This window comes from Phalacrocorax carbo, chromosome 1 (assembly GCF_963921805.1).
Source record: "Phalacrocorax carbo chromosome 1, bPhaCar2.1, whole genome shotgun sequence".
NCBI classification, from domain to species: domain Eukaryota; kingdom Metazoa; phylum Chordata; class Aves; order Suliformes; family Phalacrocoracidae; genus Phalacrocorax; species Phalacrocorax carbo.
This window is the reverse complement of record NC_087513.1, coordinates 73,861,829-73,882,480: the sequence shown is the minus strand read 5'-3', so window position 1 is coordinate 73,882,480 and position 20,652 is coordinate 73,861,829. Positions and strand designations below refer to the sequence as shown.

The following is a 20,652-nucleotide window of genomic DNA, read 5'->3' as shown; positions in this document are numbered from 1 at the left end:
CAGGTTTAACCAGGTCTACTCAATTTAGAAACAGACCAAAACTATTACTGCCCTGTCCTCAGTCTAATCACATCATACACCTCTGACCAGTATAATCCCTTTTAAACAGTATAAGGTTATTTTACCATCAACATAACCAATTTAGCTTTCTAATCCTGTTCCCATAACTAATCTAATCATCTTGTACCACCCTTTTAATCATGGGTTAATATTGTCACATCTGCCATCCATAGCCAATACATTCTGCCTCTCTGACCAATTTATCTCATTTCCACTTGCCCCCTGCTAAATTTTCATAATACCACTCTCATCAAGCTAAACGTCAAACCTCTGACCAGTCTGAACTCAGCACATTTACCAGCCCCGCAGCTGGTTAATGCTGCCGTTACAATTGCGCTACATCTCTCGAGTTGCAAAACCAATGAGACCTGCAGCCCAGGTAAACACGTTCCCTGCTTAAGCTTTTACCCACTGGCCTGAGGGATGCTTAGGTGCTGCAACACAGCCCTTATCAGTAAAAATGCAACACCTCCAATTTGGTCACTGACTCTTTTTTTTTCTGCAGAACAGTAATGCATTGGCCTCAGAGATCCTCATCATTCACCTTCTATATCACTCAGCATGTCACAGAGGAGTAACTTATGACAGAACGTGGCCTGGGAATTTGAGCAAGTAGTGAAAAGTTGGACTTGGAATTCAGTAGATGATGAATGGGATGTGAAGAGTGTAGGATATGGAAATTAGTTCTGATGTTTCTTCTGTTGATTTCAGGATTCTTTTTAGAATATTTAGAATAAAAGCAGCTTGTGATAGAGATCATGTACTAAAAGGGAAATTTAATATAACAGGAACGTAATAAAAATCCTTTAAAACTGTCAGTGTATAAAATAAAAAGATATATTTTGGACCTTTTCCCTATGGCCATTGATTTGAACAGAAAGTGCTATGGCACAAATCAAATACTGTGGCGTGCTACCCCATAGAATCTAGTTAGATGAAATATGTGGGCAAATAAATGATAGCAGTCATTTTCTGCTTGTTCAACAGCCTGATGACATGAAATGGTTTTGTCTATTCAGTTCATGCTTTTGCACCAAAATCACCACCACCATCTCAGTAATTACGAAGACACAAGAACATTTCAGGTTATGGTTAATGTATATCGCTGGGCAGCACGGTGAAAGCTGGTATCACTGCTGTCCTTGGTGCAGTGATTAAGTAGCAAAATAGATGTTCTAGAGACAGTAATTCTGTTGTGCCAGGCGCTCAGCTCTATTCGGCTGAAAGTTTTTTGAGTTTTGCTACTGAAGGAACAGTGCTTTATCATTCTTACCTAATATCTTGCTGATATTTGAGTTGTGCATGTCAGGGAAGGCTTGAAGGATCTTCCTCCGTTCATCTTTAGCCCACACCATGAATGCATTCATGGGGCGCTTGATATGGGGCTCATTGCTACCACGACCTCTGGATTCCCGATAAATTCGAGACTCTGAAACTCCTGCACTTCCTAAAAAGAAAGAGAAAAACATTCCCAGCTTGTGTTTCATTAAGCAGCTTCATCTGCCATCAGTAACCTATGTCAGGTGCTGCACATTCAATGAGTCAGTGTTTACAATAGGTTAATGGCATTTTGTCTTTCTACTTGAAGCAGTAGGAAATACCATACATTGCATATTATCATAGAATCACAGAATGGTTTGGGTTGGAAGGGACCTTCAGAGGTCATCTAGTCCAACCGCCCTGCAGTGAGCAGGGACATCTACAACTAGGTCAGGTTGCTCAGAGCCCCGTCCAACCTGACCTTGAATGCTTCTAGGGGTGGGGCCTCCACAACCTCTCTGAGCAACCTGTGCCAGTGTTTCACCACCCTCATAGTAAAAAATTTTTTCCTTATATCCAGTCTAAATCTACCCTCCTCCAGTTTAAAACCATTACCCCTTGTCCGGTCACAACAGGCCTTGCTAAAGAGATTACCCCCATCCTTCCTATAGTCCCCCCTTTAAGTACTGAAAGGCTGCAATAAGGTATCCCCGCAGCCTTCTCTTCTACAGGCTGAACAACCCCAGCTCTCTCAGCCTATTGCGTAGTTTTTAGTTACTCTATTGATTCAGTATCACATAGTGTAGACTTGATGAAGAGTTTCAATTGTTTTTTTCAACACAAACAATTAAACAGCTTTTCTAAACAATCTTTTAGTACTTAGTAATGTAAAACCAACACTTATGAATGTAGATTTTCTTTTTACTTTCTTCCTTTCGTGCTTACTGAATGCTGGTCATATTGTGTTACCTATCTTCTACCTTTTTTGTGATGGGAAGGCGATGATATACGGCAACATCAGGCGTTTCTTCTTAAGCAATTCTCTAACTAACAAATGAACATTTATACATCTGCCTGGTTTTGTGCTTACCTCTCCATAACAACATAAGCAATAGAAGAGAAAGAAACGAACATTATGCTTGCTTCACCAGACCAAGAAGGTTCCTACAGGTGCAGAGCGTATATCACCTCTGGATGATCAGGTCCGTAATTCATGGACTCACTGTGTGATCTCATTTATCCCACATCTATTTGCCTCCTGTATTCCCTTTTACCATCAGAAATGTATTATTGGTCCACTCTTGAGAAGTGCAGTGTACAGAAGAGAAGGCTAAAAATCACCTCCAGACTTAAAACACCACATGATGAATCATTTTTTTCCTGCCTTGTTTCATAGCCACTTATTGCTAACCGCTCTAACTCCTCACAGGCCTCCAAAGCACTTGGATTCCCCCCCAGATCCCGTTGACATGTACACACAAATCTGGAAGTAAGGGTAAGCCATTTGTACTGACCGTCAGAATCTCCACTCATGTTGAAATCCATCATTGCGTGGCTAAACTTCCCGTCTTCACTCTGTTTTACTGCCAGTTGCTGAGTCAGGGTCTCCAGTGTTGTTTTGTCCTATATGGGCAAGATGACGGGATTTGAATCAGAAAAATCATCAAATATTGTAACTGCAAAGTTCATAGGTAATTTAGAAGGTTGATAGGGAAGACGGATAACAATTCATTCACAACAGTTTACTGAGCCACGTATTTAAGAATACATAATAATATTTTTTCTGGAAGGGAAATGGTTGCAGACTCTACCAAGTCCTTTCTAAAACATGCTTATTAGCTAGTGATGAGCAAACTTCATAGTGTTGAAAAGATTGGTTTAGTTAGGCATGATAAAATTGGCTGCACATCTGAAAAATACTTCAACTCTCTATGTTCCCGGGACGGCCAAGCTGGACTGAAGTTTAGATGATGCACGCTATTTTGCAATTTATTTATTGTTTTACTCTATTTCCAGCCTGCAATCAAAGTGCGGAGACATGGGTGACGTTGCCCTTTTTCTTTTTTAAAAGGCAATATTTTAGGAAGCAGCCTATAGGGAAAATACCCCAACTGTAGTTCAAACTTATTCAGGCCTTGGGAAAGGGTCAGCCTGAATTAAGCATGATACTTGGGCAGCGGTCTGTGTTCTTGTCCAGACTGTTTGCCCAACCCTACTAACACCCCGTCCGTCATTCATCTAGTCAGAACTATCTGTGAACCCTGGATTGCAACAGGCTAGTGCGTGCTGCCAATTACTCTGTCAGGCTGCAGCGGTGTCTAAAGACGTTGCCAGAACAACATGCCAGGGCCATCAATTCCAATGTTCTCTTCAAAACACCTCGCTTCCCCCTGAATTGTTTGGCTTTACAAATACAAAGGTGTTCCATTTTCCAACTGTTTTTGTTTTCCCAATGAATTTTACTCATAAATGTTCCACCTTCCTGACAATCGTATGCTTAAAAATAAATCTTTCAGGAAAGCAATACTAACATTTCAAAATGTTAGGCACTGTGCCTTTTGCAAAACTAAGAAAATGACATGATACGGAATGATAATAAAGTGGCTCCAGTCGAAAAAATTCTTTTGAGCTTCTTCCTGCAAGATTGCTGTTTTGTTGCTCTATTCCACTCCTGATGACTGTAAAAGATCAACAAACTAAAAAAACTTTCAGATTTCACATGGCAACTGGAGACTTTGCAACTATTCTATGTAGCCTAATAATGTCACTGGGTTGTATTATAGAAGAAAACAGAAAAGAGAACAATACGAATACAGAAACGCTTCCCGCAATGTGATGTCCCTGCATCTGCAATTCAAAGAACAGTTCAAATTCACATAAGTCATTTCACAGAGATTTTCTTGAGAGAGTTAGAAAGGAGTCTCATCTGCCAACTTCATACACTCGCACAGTTTAGGGAACATGAGGTTAAGTTTCCTTCTCCTCACAAACATTTCCATTGTGGATCCCTTTCGCACTCCTGGTGACACATCACCACCGAAACCGTGCAAGATGAGTTATCCTCTCGGTTTTTGCAGGAAAAGGTAATGCAGAAGAGTCAGCCTACACCAAGCAAGGGTTTCTGTAACACTTCCAGGCACAGCAGACCCAGGAAGCTTGGAGAAGCTTCGAATAGGCACCTCAACTATTCAGGCATTTAGCTTTACCAAACGCTTTGATCTACCAGTTTTAACTCAGCTCTCATTTCCAAAGCAGCCATCAGCACAGAAAGTCAGGAATAAGTTGACTGTATTTCTTTCAAATGGATCTCAACTATCCAAGTCAACAGTTTTTCCTCAAAAAAAAAAAAAAAATCTATTTACCCTCAACTTCATAATGATAGAGTTCAAAAATTTTCTGTCAGAAATCATTCAAAAATGCTGCCACCAATGTAAAATATAAAAGAACATCTCCTCTTGTTGGGTGTATTATGGGGGAGGGGAGTTATTCTGTTGCAGACTTTTCTTGAATCATGTATAAACCTCTTAGAGAAACAGAGCTGGGAGCGCAAAGGGCACAGGCTTAACAGCTTTTTCTTTATGCAGTAAACGCAGCTGTTGAAGTCGGAGGCAGTTACATTCAGAACCTCACTCTGCCGACATGATCTGATTGAGTCTTAAGGTCAGCGAATACTCCGGCATGCTGTCTGCGAGGTACACACCGGGTACGGCTCGTTTATCAGAATTTGACTTAACAAGCCTACAGATGCTCTGCCGCTATCCATCTTGGGCAAAGTTTTGCATTTTGAGGTACAGCCACATTAGATGAAGTGAGAGTGAAGGCATGATCGAAGAGGGGCTGCAAAGGAATACCAGATGAGTGCTGAGCTCCTGGGCTGCGCTGCTCAGCCCCAGCGCTTGGAGGTGGCTCTCCGGAAAGCTGAAACATGGGTGACCAGGGAGACCACCCTTTAAACACGATGACAATTTTCTCCCTGCTTCTTAAACATAGCGAATGACAATATAATCCAATCAGCAACAATAAGGTGGCAGTTAAAAAGAACTGCCCGACATTGCTCTTGAAACAGAGGATGTCGAAACAGCCTTTTACAACATTCTGTGTTAATGTTTAGAAATGTTTAAAAAGTATGCAGGCAAGAATAAGTCTAAGGCCTGCTCTTTCCTAAGACTCTGCAACAGCATTAGGAGAGCAGAAAGAGATCAGCAACACCCTGGCAGGATGCAAAAGCCTAACTATATGTAAGTAGCGCTCCTATTTCCTGTCCTATGCTCTTCCCATTAAACTGATTTTCCCCACTCCTGGAGTACTGAAATACTTTTACAATTACAAAATATTCGAAAGGGGCTAAGCAGCATTCCTGTACTTTGCTTGAAGGCACTCAGCTGATGACTTACTGCTTTTTGTTTGATGGAAGCATCTCTTTACCTTTACTACTGAGTCTTGCCGTTGATGGAGAAAGCATTTATGGAAGCTCCAAAGGAAAAAAAATCTTTTCTTTCCTGACCCCAAATAAACTGGCAACCTGCTGACACTGCCAGCCCAGCCTCCTCTCACAGAACCTATTTAAGAACTTCAGACAAAACATCCACAATGGTTTCAAGTTTACACAAAAGGAGGATCTATTTATCATCATTATCTTAATTCAATAGCAAATTACACATTTGCAAAACTGCCACCACTTCGATGTGTCGGATTAGCTGTGTAAACAGTAGCAAGCTGTGGTACCACCCAGTGATAACACGTGGAGTACATGCATGTTGGGTTCAACAGCAACTTTAATGAAGCAGTTGTGATACAGCACTACAGTTCAGGAGGCAGTGGCACATTCCTGCACACTATGCTGGACTATGCCTTAAATTTATTTGATCATTATATCAAGCTCTACATATAATTGTCTTGCTGGGCAGAGAAAGAAACAGGGAAGAGAGTTCAGCTGATGAAATCATACATGTTATCAGGCTTTTAAAGCTACAAGAAAATAACCAGAATGATAATCCCTTCATTTCAGACTTGCCCCACACCCCAAGTATAAAATGGTATTCATCCTATGAGCAATGCACGAGTGGCACCAACTGCAGCCTAGAACCAACACTGCTGGGAAGAACAGGCAAGGCTGGTCCAGACCCAGGGAAGTGCTGTGAAGTCTTGTTTGTGAGACCTGCTAAAAATCAGACTGCATAAAGCACTGAAGCAAATGGTGAGGAATGCTTCTGCTCTTGCAGGAGAGGCACAGGAATCTCTTCCCAGAAGGCTGAAAGTCATCTTCTAAACATCTTTTTCCTCTGTGAAGAACTTTGGCAGAGGTTGGGAAGAACTACCCTAATGGTCATTTCTATTGGATTGTAGGAGAGACTCTCTGTAGGGGCAGCGATAGCTCTGTTATCTGGATAATTCAAAATTGTAATGGGCAAACCAGAGAAGATAATACTGTAGAGAGCAATCAATTTCACAATAGCCCAATTGTTCAAAGTATAACCAGAGAGGTTTCATCAATAGGCACAATGTGATGAGAAGTTTCTAAAACTTTATTAATTAAAGAAAGTAATCTGCTGGAGAAGATTGATTTTTACCACAGCTCCTAACTATGTTCTAATTATATTTAAAGAACAATGAAAAACACATACGCACATGGAATGTGTCATGCAGAAAAAAAATATATAAAATATGACTAAGCACCGCAAGTCAGACTCAGTTTTATGGTCAGCTGCAAAAGTTACTTGGCTCTCTGTCATGGATAGCTGTCATAGTTTAACAAAACATTGATCTAAAAATGACAAGAACTTGGTTGCCGTCTCTTTCATAGAAGAAACATAAAACAAGAAGAGTCAAAACATATGTAGAACAGCCTGATAATGTTTGCCAGAACCCCTCCCACTACAATAAAAACGTGAAGCAAAACCTTGGAAGGCTTGAGAAATAAAGACATTCTGATATATTTGCCTACCCCCCTCCAACCTTGTGGCTCCTGTCTTGTGCTGGATTGTGGTACCAACACGCAGGGTGCACCTGAGACCATGCGCACGCCTCCACTCCTGAAGGACTCCACAGTTCTTCCAGAATACTGTGAATGCTGGGCATATGGCAATGGATCCCTCCTCCCCCTCTTTGAGACATCCTTTTGGCTGGGGTATTTGGCAAACACTGACAGTACTCTGAACTCCGTTAGAATTGTATTTTGGCAAGAGCTGTTCTTCCGATTGCATAATTCAAGGTTAGCAGTTTTACTGAAGCAGTCCACTCTTCACTTTTCTGCTCCCCTAACCCTACCCCCATTTTCCCTGATATGCATATTTTTCCTCTGTTTGATGCCTGCAGAGATACAGCCAGTGCAGAACACCAGAGGAGTGTTCAGGCACAGGCACATCTCTTCACATTCCTGCTTTTCTTATTCCAAGTGAACTGAAAGGCCAGGCGAAAAAAATGTGTTTGCAGAGTAGCTGGAGAAAGCCAAACACGGTTACATATGGCTTGCAAGGAGAAACTCGCTCCTCAGTTCTTGCACCTAAGAATTACAAATACACTGATGGACAGAGTGCCTGCTACCTTTGTTCCCTTCAGTGTCAATACGTAAAAAGAAACAGATGGTTGCCTGTTATTGTCCTTTTTAGTGTCCCATTTCCCTCCTCCCTCTCCAAGTGCAGTTTGTCCAGCTATTTACCATCTTACTCTGTGGGAAAACTTCCCACGTCTAAACTATAAAGGTGGTATTTTCAAATAGACTGAGTTTTGATAAGTTCGTTTTTATCTTAGGTTGTTGAGCAGGGCCTCTGACAGCATATAATGTGGTTTGTGGTGCTGAGGCAGAAGTCTTCTCTCAGCAAGCCCCACTAAATATCAACCATTCAGACACATACCTTGGTCAATATGTACCAAATCTTGAAGTACTAGGCAGATCAGCTGCTAGACTATGATCCCCCAATGAAAGTTCACTTCTGTTTATGAGAGAAAAACATCTTTAATTATCAGACACACTGTTGTTGCCGGTGTTATCCATTCAATGATATTTTCCTCAGCTCTCCAAAAAAGTGAAGAGTCTTATCCTACATCTGACATGAGTGAAGTTTTTGTAAAAATTATTTTTCCGTGCAATTGCTCTGCCTCTTGCAATAATAAACATCAGAATAGCTTGTGTTACAAAATCTTCATCCACAGTCTTTCAAAATGTGGAAAACATGAGGTAGGTAGGCATTACGGATGACAGAGAGCTGGAAGAACTTAGAGGAACCGCTGGCAGTAGTGAGAGGTGTGCCCAGAGGTTTGCACATGATGAATTATTTGCAGTCCAGGCTCTACTCCTGCATATTAATGCCATGGTACTTCAAAATAGGTACTGTGCGCACTGTCTATGTCTCAGTCCAAACCATGTTACGGTCCAGATCATGTTACACCTATAACTGCTGTAAGAGAATTTCTGTATCTTTTCTGAGGGATCTTCTATTTAGATTCAGGTTTTTCTGTGTAACAGATCACATTGCCCAAGTGTTTTGCACTCATCAGTGAACTTAACCACAAAACTTAGCCACGAAGAAAGGCAATATTATTAACTCTGTTTACCAGGTGGGAAACTGAGTCACATATTAAGTGACTTGCCAAAGGTTCCTTAGTAAGACTGGCAGTTTTGGGAAATGAAACTAGCGCTCCTGAATCTTATCTAAAAATTAGAACCACAAGCTTGCAATCTCTTTGTGAGTGTGGAACTGTGACTCTTGCTGACGGCACATGCTACTAGGAAAAGCAAAATAAAATAAAAATAAGAGCAGTTACAGATCCACCATTACAATAGACCTTGCTTAAGTAATGCTTGCAGGGCTGTAAAACTCATAAAAAGCACATGCATGAAATGATAAAATACAGTGAGACTTTCAAATGTTGACTCAGTAATTGTTAAAACCCTTCTGGCTGCACAATTTTATAGTCTTCTACTGTAGCAATGAAAAGGGAAGAAACAACAAAGGAGGGTTTTAGCCTTCCAATTATATAAACTCTGTGGACCACCAAAGAAGATGAAAGATTATTTATAATGTCACAGCAATTTATCATTCGGGAGATTTTTTTTGTTGTTGTTGCATCAAAGTTGAGTATGAAGAAACAATGCATTCACCACCCCCTCAGCTCTTTCAGTCTTGCTTATCTGAGGTCTCTCTTTTTCACGGAATAATCCACCCACAGAACCTAAAAGCAGTGTTAGAAGCAAGAAAATAAAATAACATTCTTTATTTGTGCCTCTTCCTGATTTTATGGTACTTCTTTCAGAATTATTAGATTTGGTCTTAATCGGGGCTACATTGCTTTGTAAAGGAACCACATCTTTTGGTTTATGGCAGACACTCAAATCCAGATTGGCTCAATACTGCCTGGAAATCATTGCATCTGATTTGTAATCTATACGAACTGCTATATGGATTCAGTAGAGTGGTGTCCTATGAGGCGTTATACGGAAAAAAAATAATCAGGTGGATCAAGTAAGTCCAGACGTTTAACTACTCTCCTCTCTGTAACAGACACCCAATCATTGGGGGAATTTGCTGAAATTTGTATAGTCTTTTTCTTTGCCATAGGATGTGGACGTAGGTCTTGGGCTTCTAAGGGCTCTCAAGTCAGTACCTTTCAAAGCACTGAAGACAAGACAGAGTCCACTGAAATAAAGAGAGGAAAATCCTCAAAAACTTGGCAGGGGTCAGGTCCCCAAGATATATATTTTTTTAAATTCTTTATTCAAGAAAGAATTATTTCCTCAGTAAAATATATTATCTGACTTGGAAACAAACTGATGGGAAGTGAGGTCCTCCTTTTCTTTGGTTATGAGCTCTGGGAGAGAGTGTTAAGTCAGGATTTTAAAATGAAAATGCAGGTAGGGCTGGCCCAGCCCATTACTTTGAAGAAGAAATAAAAAGGAAAACAAAAGCAAAGAAGAATTATGAGACACTGCTCCCTTCCTACAGTTGTTTTTACAGTGTGGGCATAGGCATCGACCTCTACCAGATCCAGCTGTAATCTGCGGGCTGCAAATAGGTTGAGTTACATGACCCAGTTTCTCTTGTAGACTGCTTTCTGGGCTGACGTGCTCTGTAACTGTGTGAATTGTTCAGTCGCTGCACCTTAGTTTTCCCAACTAAGCAGGATGGAGATCGTGACGTTTTCCCCCATTGTGAGGAGTTTTGAGATCTCTGGATTAAATTTGTCACATAGATTTTAATGAAGGATTTCACAGCGAGTCAGAAAGAGCTGCTGCAACTGATCAGCAAGGCAAGGAAGGGTTAATTGAGGAAGAGAAGTCGTACACCAAAAATGAAACAAGATGAAAATCACAACCCACCCAGGATATCCTGGGAAAGAGGGTCTACACGCATGAGAAGAGAAAGCAAGAACACAGTCTCTGCTTTCCTGGCAATTGTTTATTAAACAATGGGTGACTCAGCTGCGCAGCAGTATTACAGATGTATTGACTACTCTTCTCTGGTTTTCCTAGAAGGTATTAAAATTATGAAGGCTGCTGTACCTTTATTTGCATTTCTTCCAGCCCTGCTGAAGAAGCTGACATGCTATCTAGGCTATCTCCTAAGAAAGAAACCACATTTTCCCAGCCATGTAGCAAGGCTTAGCTTGTCTACTCCCCACCATCAGCATCAATACAATTAAAAGTAAAGTTCTGCACCCCCAAAACATACCAGCAGCTGTTTGCCACACAGCTAAGTGAACACAATTCACAGAAGAATCAGGCTCAGCCTCTATCACACTGAAGAGAGGTATTGCACTGACGCTGCTGCCAATGAACGTGCTGAAAGCCCTGGCTATTGGAGGCATGTGATTATGTAAAAATAATAATAAAATCTCAGGAAGTAATTAGCTCTCGTGGCTGTAGGGCACAGCTTAGAACTTAAACCCAAATACTCAAAAAGCTCAGAAGACGTAACAAGAACTCCAGATCAGTTGTACGGCTTTTTTTTCAGGAGGAAGTTGATCCATCTTTATTGGGCTTAATAAAATTTCCACTAAGGTATAAACAGCTGCAGTCCTCCCTGATCCACACTAGCCTGTGAATGTTTCCAATCTCTGCCCTTTGGAGTGAATGAAGACGGAAATTCTCACTCAGGCTTCAGCACCTGCAAGAATCCAGGATTCCTCCCTTGCCTCTTTGCCTGCTCTTCTCCTTGACTTCAATGGGACTCTCATGCACACATCTGTGGGCAGAATTTGTCCCTCTGTATGTGTCATTTTTTATTAGCTAACCCTGCCCATGCATCCCTGCCAGACTGATGTACTAAGGACACACACATGCACAATTTTTCTCTGAAAAATGTATCTGGGCATTTAATAGATGATGGTCAATCGGGGGTGGGGGACACGGTATTTTAAAATAAAGAGCAAAAGTCCTTGGGTGAATAAAAAAAATCCTCATTGCAGAACCTCTCCCTCCCATGCGTAGGCACTTGCTAACTGAGAGTAGTGGCACTGTGACAAAAGTAGCAAAACCAAAGGCAGGCTTTACTAAAAGAAAAGGGGGGAGGGGAAGTCTTCCACTGGCCATCTGTGAAAATAAGGAATGTGGCCATTAAATGCAGAGGCTGTAAATATAAATATACACAAGCTCCACAAAGCAAATGGTAAAAAAATATGGGGGGGGGGGGAGGAGGGGGGGAGGGAAAGGAAAAAGGAATAAACTTTCAGCTGAAGCAAATCAAAATGTTTAATGCTTAGTTACCAGCACTGGGCAAAAACAATCTCGATCTTTGCAGTGTGCAAACCTGACATGTGTTTTTAATTAAATTTGAGAAAAGTTTCAGGAGAAATGACAATGGATACAGTAGCCCTGTTGAACAGAGGAATCCTTGAACATGAATGATCCTGTTGAGCCTGCTGATTGGACTTATTGAAAGGCTGACATACAGGGTGATGGATGGGTGATGACATAATACCTGCTCGCCTTCTTGTCATGCTTTTTGAAAACGGTCTGCTCTGTGTTGATAGCATTAACAAAGAGGACTGCAACGCGCATATGAGAATTTCTGCTGGCAAAAAAACTCAATAAGACAAAATTAGGAAGCGGGTAGGGAAAAGGGTAATAAGAAGGGGACATACAGTTGTTAGGATAGTATGCTAACTTTTGTGTTGTGGGACTGTAGGAGTCCATTGTCTGCAAGATACTCCCTGGTCTAATAATTATTCCACACAGAAGGATTTCTGCTCACACTGAGAGAAGAGAACAAAAATATTACACTGATCGTCTTTCCTAGTGTTTTACAGGCCAGTGAGGAATAGAGCAGGCTACAAATTACAGGACATATATATTAGCAGTCTGCTGAACTTGCAGGGATAAGTGTGTGTGTATGTAATGTCTGTGGGTAATATAGCCCCTGCTACTCACTGGGAATGCTAAAGTATTTTTCCAGTAAATACTATGGCGATTATGAAAATGGGCAGGTTTTAACTCTTACAAAGTGATTTGGTTTATGATGTCAGTACTGTTCCTCTGGACTTATTTTCAGTGGGTTTCTCCTGTTTGGGAAGCCTGGCTTGCTCCAGGTCCTGCTCTTCCCAGTTTCAATCATTACAACTTATTAACTCTAGTCTGACCCATGGACTGTCAGTGTCGGCAGCAGGCATGGGGTCAGACTGTTTTACCAACCCTTCTCTTTTCTTCTCCTCCCTGTTCTTCTCTTCTTAGTTTTTCCTTGACTTTCTGGTTCAAATTTAACCATTAGGGGAAGAAAAAAATCTTATTGAAGTAAAATGCTCTACTGCAAGAGAAATTTAAATCCCATGTGTTAAACCAGCTCCTCTTTATGCCTTTAGTAAAGTGAGCTCCAGTGTTTTATTTCTCAAAGACAGCAGGATCTGCGGGTTTGAGATTCTTAATATCCCCCTCCTCCCTGAGGGGAGAGCAGGGACAGAATTCATTTCAGCTCAGCAGATCACAGCAGTTTCTTAAGAGTTAACTCTGCTATCCCCATCCATCAGGCAGCCAGCGAGGCATCAGGAAGGAATGATGGATGTAAAATTATTACAGGGCTGCCACCCGATATACTTACTGCCATTTGTAACTAACGCTGGAACTGACACACTTTTTTCATTATTAAACATCCACATTAAGTCAACATTGGTCACTGTCATTTCACGTTTGGCACTCTCTTAAGGGGAAGCGGGAGAGGTGGGGGTGGGAGTGGGCAGGATAGTGGGAGGAGGGGTGGGTGGGAATGGGAGGAAAGGCATCCTGAATCCAGTGTTCCATAAGCATGAGTAATAAATAAGCTCCTGCTTACAATGCTGGAATAAATATTGTTACAAATAGCTCTTTAGTTACAGCCCAGCAGACAAGTACATGTCAGAGCCTTTTAAAAGGACACTCTCCAAGTGGTAACAGGGAGAACTTGTATCACAGGTTAAGAAACACTTCAGCACAGGAGGTATACGTATGCGGATGCACTCAGAGGGTGCTATGAGCGTGACTGAGTCTGTACGCGCCTGAAGTGCTTGTGTGGCTGTGTATACCTACACAACTGTCCCAGCTGTGCTCAAATACCTGCTTGTGTGCCCCCTTCCTCCCTTTTTACAGCTACCAGGGTACATACACAAATGTTTGACAGTCTGACTACAGTCAGAAAATTACTGGCTAGCTCAGTGCATGTTTGTGCTGTGTATCTCTGAGAGAGTGCACTGTAGGCTTGTATGCATGCACACACATGCTGGCTCTTTGTATTTGTGTACATCCCCTCTGCAGAGGAACAGGCAGTTTTGGGGCCGAACAAAGAGACCAGAGTCCACTGCTGATGTTGCCCGTTGTGCTGTTTGCACTAGATGACAATCTGCGCTCTAAGCTACACGTATAAAAGGTAGCATTGTTTATGTATAGTACATATCAGGCTATAATTAACTGTAGATGACAATTACAAATAAAACTATGCTCCTGGGTTTCCAAGAAACCAGAAAAACATATACACACACTTCTCATTTATACAGGGAAATGTTTCCAAGAAAAGTAATGTAAAAATATGTTTTATTGCATTTGCAATTAAAATAGGTTTTAGTAAAATCCATGTTCATCGTGATGCTCATAGCTTTTACTGTAATCCTCTGAAAATCAAATCCCTCAAGATGGTCCAAGTTGGATGCCCATAAAGTGACTCACCCAAATCATCCTAGCCATTTTAAAAAGTCTTTTCTCATTTAAGACTCCTTTTATACAGCGTCTCTCCAATTCCACAAAATTCCTGTCTGACTACTGCGTTACAGCTGGCAGGTCTGGCTGTCCACAGGGATCAACCCCTCTGGGAACACAAGCCAGATAACAGATCATGTAGATGTGTGGAGAAAAGCCACAAGAGCTTTAACAGAGACTCACAAAGGTGATTTCCAGTCCTGAGCTTGCCTGGTCACCCCCTGGCAGATAAATTCCTACAACAAAAAACTCAACAGGTCTCAGAGAACTCTAAGTCACTACAACTACACTAGCCACTGCAGCAAAGAATGGAGGAGAATTGGGGATAGCCCCAGACAGGTGTTTGTTGCCGATAAAGACTGAGATCATTCTACAGGAAGGAGAGTGATCTTTCTTCTGTACCTATCTACAGACATAATGTACATTTCCGAGTATGCCCACTGACACATAGCTACATCACGCTAACCCTCTTTTAATTCCACACCCCACCTCAAAATCTCCCTGTCAGCAAGCAACCAGTGAGCAAACATAATGTCCCACAAGTTCTGGGGGCTGCCTCCAAGTCCCCTGGTGAGACCCAGAGCTTCTGAAGGGAAACACTCCATGGTAACACTGCAGCATTTTACTTCTCACAACCCACCTTCCCAACTATTTCTTCTTCTTTCCCTTGAAAACAGGGAAAACCAGAATAAAATTCCATTCAAAATGGCAACACTTGCCTCCCTCTCAAATCCTGCTCTTAATAAGAAAGAAAAATTTAAAGTGCTAGATCAAACAGCCACAACCTTTAGAGAAGTTGTGGTGTTTGTCTGGATCTGAACTTCACAGCTGGCTAGTCACTGGATGGCCTAGCGCATATACGGGCAAAGGAGAACAGGTACATAAACTTCACGGCCTATGTCTTCTCCTCTGTTGGGTCAAATGCAAGAGACAGCTCAGGATACCCTACAACAAGCTATGAAGTGCAATTTCTTAACTGGTGCTTAGTGGCTTCAGGGGTCACCGCAGCAATTCAAATGCTGCCATTATAGTCTAGGAGAGCTCAAACTTAGTTCTGTTCTTCCTTGTCTCCACTTCAAGAATAAAATAAAATAAAATAAAATAAAATAAAATAAAATAAAATAAAATAAAATAAAATAAAATAAAATAAAATGAAATAAAATAAAATAAAATAAAATAAAATAAAATAAAATAATGCACCCCAATAAAGTTTTGGCATTTATTGTCTTAAAAAACTCAAACCCAACAGTTACTTTAGAAAAATTTTCAATTGAGCAAACGATTTTTTCTTTCTGCTATCTTGTAAAAGAACTCCTCTCTGCCCGCCACGAGCCCACCAGGAGGCATGAATTAGAGAGGAAAATAAACTTCAACTGAGGTTGAGGGTGAGAAGTGAAAACAGAAGGGGTAAGGAGAATCCCAACAATAGGAAAGTAACAGAATAAAGTGAATGCAGATGGTTCCACTCCTGTTACTTAATCAAAAGGCTGTGCAGAGTCACTAGAGCCAGCATAAAGTCATGTGTTAGAACAACAGCTGATCTGTATTAAAGAAGATTAACTCGCAATGCCATGGTGGAGGGCCTGGGATTATTTTATGTACTTCCATTGCCGAACAAGCCGTCAGCACAATTACTGCCCTCCGATGTGAATGACTGATCTGTAACCACAGCTAAACAGCATGCTGCTTAGGGGCCTGGGCGCTTCATGAAGATGGATTTCCATACCATCAAAGTGCTTTTAATGGGCTTCCTGATCCAACCACAAGGCCTGCTTTGCAAGTATATAGAACTCAGGATGAAGGCTTCCTGTCCAAAAGGATTTGGTCGGTTGTCACTTGACAATTCCCAGCCAGCACAAGGGAGGAGAGGGGGGAGATAGGTAGAGTTGTCTCTGCTTTGGAGGATTAAAAAAAAAAAGAAAAAAAAAGAAAAAAAAAGGGTACAGATGCTTTCTGAATGCAACCAACTGCTGTATCCACAGCTGAATTCAATGCGCTTAACAAATAACGGCAATTTAGCTATGCTTGCGAGGAATAGCTTGAGTCACTTTGCATTAGCATCTGGCTGAGTGTTAAAGTCATTTCTACACGGGGAGCAGAGAAAAGAAATTTCTGCTCCGAGCATCCTTTCAAGAATGCTTAAATATTTGAATATAAATTCCTTTGTGCTTGTGATCACTTCTTCTTATATCTGACACTCTGCTTTTCCCTTTCCCCTTCTGGTACTCTTCTATGTGAAATGCCGTAAACATGCTCCATCCCTCTCTTTCTTTCTCTCTCCCCATACCAGCGCTCTTATTCTTCTGAGAGAGATTGTATGTACTGCCAGATACCTATTACACTGACCTCTTTTTTCCTTCCCCTTCCTCTCAAGAAAGTGCATGAAATTGGAGTAATTTCTACATCACTTACACCCAGGAAAGGCTGATGAAAAAAAGTACAGTAGTGAGAGACTCACATGTACATTTATTACCCAGACTGCTGGCTTCTCACAGCTTATTGATCAAACTCCATCTAAAAACATGGAAAATGGAAAGCTATCCAAATTAGCAATCTGCTCATTCTGGACAATATTGTTTGACTCACAAGCTTCCTAGGATGACGGACTTTCAAGTTTCTGCTAAATAGCTGATCATTTTTATTCATTCTATTTTTCTGCCTATCCCAGTGATTCACACAAGGCCTTAGAGTGAAAAGCCACTAGAAGCGGTTTCAATAAAATTCAGGTTACACCAAATGCGACAACGGTCATCTTCATCGTACTGCAGGACGAAGGCTGTATTGTCTCAGAAAATATTGCAAGGCAAGGGAGGAACTGAGGCAAAAGTCTTGCAAAGCATATAATGTTGAGACGCACACAAGAGTTTGGATGTGTATCTTAGGTGGCAGTATTATAAGGACAGCTCACTATAAATACAGCAGCAAGGACTGGCAGGTCTATTTATCCTCCACGAGCCACAGCAGTGCATGGAAAGACATCAGGTGTTTCCAGAGAAAAGCAGCAAATCACAACCTCTTTGACATACGGGACAGTTACAGAACATACAAATTTTACTAGGGAATATTCACTTTTTCGATATTCTGTCATAGCACAACTTCACAGGCCAGTTCAAAAGTAGAAGGTGGTAAGGCCCCTATGTTCTGCTGCTTCTAAGTTTCACTGCAAATATTTGGTGCACTTTGTGTTGTCAATTCTCCATTTTTTCAATTTTGTTAAGTCATCTAACATGACATGACAGTGCTACATTGCAATGGCCACAGAATATCATATATGACAACCTCACAAGGCTAAATACCCAGAAGCTGAGCCTGAATATCAGCAAAGCTTATGTTCCTAAAGAAGCTTGAATATTTTCAAATCCAGCTCATCTCGCAAACACATATAAGCATTTCCATAAAGCAAGATTTCCACATAGACCCAGCAATTTCCAAGATCACCTTCTCATAATACACGTTGACAGGCTAGAACAGAGAATTAGTGGCCTCCGAACTTCTCGTGAGGGCTTTAACTACCTCTGCCTCCCCCCACAAGGGTCTCCAGGTCTCTCTTTCGTGTCAGCTTTTGGTTGTGGTTTTCAACTTACTTTTCACTTTTTCTGAATGACGCAACTGTTCTGTTTAAAAATGGGGAAGAAGAAAACAGAGCAAGAAAAAGGAGGGGAAAAAAGGAGGAAGAACCTATCTATCTGTAAGAAGAGCCACATGCAACCTCTGACCCTTTGCAAAGGGACTCTCGGAAACTCACCTTTTCTGTCCTGCAGTTATTGAGACCCAGGCTATTCACAACGGCCACCTTTCCATCCAGCACCTGTTGCTCCCTCCGAAGTTGCTCCTTCATCTGCCGGGCCTCCTGGATTGCCTTGGTAACAGCATCGTGGTCATTTAAATAACCTGACGACGTGATAGAAGAAAGGATATCTTAAAAAAAGAAAGTTACAAGAAAACACTTTAGGTTTCATCGACGAAATGCACCAATAGTTTATCATTACTAATGAGAAAGAGTTAAAAGGTAATGCCCAGAAACCCGTCTGTGCTATGTAATTCTGTATGCTATCTGGTATGATAGAGCCACCTGGACAGAAAGCATGAGAAACCTTGGTGCCAAAATCATCGTCCTGATATTTGATCCCATTAGTTTCAGTATTTCCCTGATGCTGCAGAGGTTAGCCCTGTGGTTTGTATGCAGCAGGATGTAACTGGGTAAGAGTTAGAGGAAGCTTTGATCACGCCAGCAATCCCAAACTCTTAAGAACAGACCATTTCATTCTTCTCCTTCTTAAAACTTGTGAGTACATTAAAATAAACCACAGGTGGCGGTGGTTTGCTATAGATATGAAATGCATAATGGCTGGGAAGAGAAACCTCATCCACTGAATGCTCCCCACCACCACCTGTCATTCAGAAATGTATAAGAAACCACAGCTACACGGACCTACATTCCCACTCCTATTCATGCTGCTAATAGTAGGTCAAATGTCCACTGTTTTGCTGCAAATTCACAGCCTAGGGCTTAGCCTTAGAAGTCACTGAATTATTTCCTTTTAAAATGTTACAAGCATCACCGGCACAGCTAATACTATTTAATTTTAAATGTGACACTTTGTCATTTTTTTCCTTTAGCGTACTGTAGATTATACTTATTATGATCTGCATGTGATTTGTAGGATAGAATACTGATGGGAGACTCCAAGCCCCAGTCTATTTTTCAAACATTAAAGGAGAGGCTAATATCTATCAATCTCCCTCTCCCTCTCCCTCTCCACATCCCCACACGCGCGTGCACGCACACACTTCTTTCTGTCTTTTAACTAGGGCATAAAAACGGCATAAAATGAATCTGTAATATGAAATTGCCCAGAAAAGGGACTTCTGTTTGTGACATGAGGCTAAATCTAACCAGATCCATTGGTGAATTGTGACAGATGGAGGGACTGTGAGACAGAAGGCAGGCACTAATCACACACAAAATGACCGGCTTGCCTCAACATGTTCCATGGATTCCAGCAAACTTTACACCCTAATCCATTTTTAGAACAAAAAACATCTGGGCCATAAATCCTCTAATCTGCCAAAACACGCTATTAAATCCCATGATTTGTTGAAAAACACTAAGATTAAAGAAAGGAAATATAAAATGGCTAACTGCCGTGTTAGGAAAGTGTTATTAATACTCTTTCTTTGTCTCAATTATGAATGTTCTGTTCCTAAAGAGCCTTGTCTAATCATGTCAGATTACACATCCTTGTTGTATTGCTAGACTCTTCTATCTGATCCGCTGATTGCCAAAAAACGTAGGACATTGTCTTGATGCTTAAAACATTTCAGGGGAAGAAGCTGATGTCAGATTAGTTCAGTGCTGCATTGCTGTCAGGATTTTAGTGTGGATTGGGGTTTTATTGTTGGTTTTTTAGACTGCAGACAGAATGGGACTGGTATTCCCATCTACCTTGGCGCGCAAAAACTAGAAAGAAAAGTTTCTGTGCGGTTTGACTGTTGTTAATTGTTAGCTTTTGGCTAAATACCCAGGAACCCTGAGAGTTTTATATGAAATAACTTGATCCACATTGCATTTATCAAATGACCCAGTTCAGTAATTCCCAGCCAATGGAATTCCAGTAATTCCAGCTTTCCCAACATAAAGAAGGATATAACCTGTGCCAGCACAGTGCCACCAGCTGATCTTTTTTTTTTTTTGCCTCCATTTTATCAACTTGCTTGGTTTTTTCCCCACTTTGCATCTGTTACTGATCAAGCCTGCATGTAGTCAGAATAAATTAAAAAGGAAGCAAACAAATAAACAAACAGTAGTATTACTGCTGGTTGTGCTCTTGATTAGGCTAGGTATAATACTTTCAATCTGTAATAGAGCCGAATTTGCCTAGGAACTGGAATTCATGCCCTTCTCCAGACTATTTGGCTTTTCCTGAATACTGCTATCTTTGAGACAGTTTGGCACATGACAGTGAATAAAAGCAAGCACTCCTTATGTTTTTCAGTGGCTGCCAAGATGCTGGTGTGCAGGGAAATGATTAATATAGAAGCGAGTTGAATGTAAATTATTGTTGTTTAGGGTAGGTGGTGAATTATTGACAGAGAGGGGAACTGCATTACATAAAATGCACTTAGTTACAGGGATTGCCAAACTAGCATAGAGATGTTGAAGATAATGGCAAAGG

At 41.2% G+C, this 20,652-nt stretch overlaps 1 protein-coding gene across 16 annotated transcripts in view; it reads right to left on the bottom strand.

Moving 5' to 3' along the window:
• SOX5 (SRY-box transcription factor 5) overlaps nucleotides 1-20,652 on the bottom strand; it is a 722,172-nt gene that overhangs the window by 14,365 nt on the left and 687,155 nt on the right. For 12 of the 16 annotated variants that reach the window (XM_064459677.1, XM_064459668.1, XM_064459692.1 and 9 more), the window contains 3 exons: nucleotides 18,222-18,394; nucleotides 2,835-2,943; nucleotides 1,334-1,507 (listed from right to left, as the gene is read on the bottom strand). In XM_064459677.1, the coding sequence (XP_064315747.1) occupies nucleotides 1,334-1,507; nucleotides 2,835-2,943; nucleotides 18,222-18,394 (456 nt within the window). The remainder of the gene's footprint in view (nucleotides 1-1,333; nucleotides 1,508-2,834; nucleotides 2,944-18,221; nucleotides 18,395-20,652) is intronic. The other 4 variants (XM_064459661.1, XM_064459713.1, XM_064459723.1 and 1 more) reach the window with 1 other exon arrangement.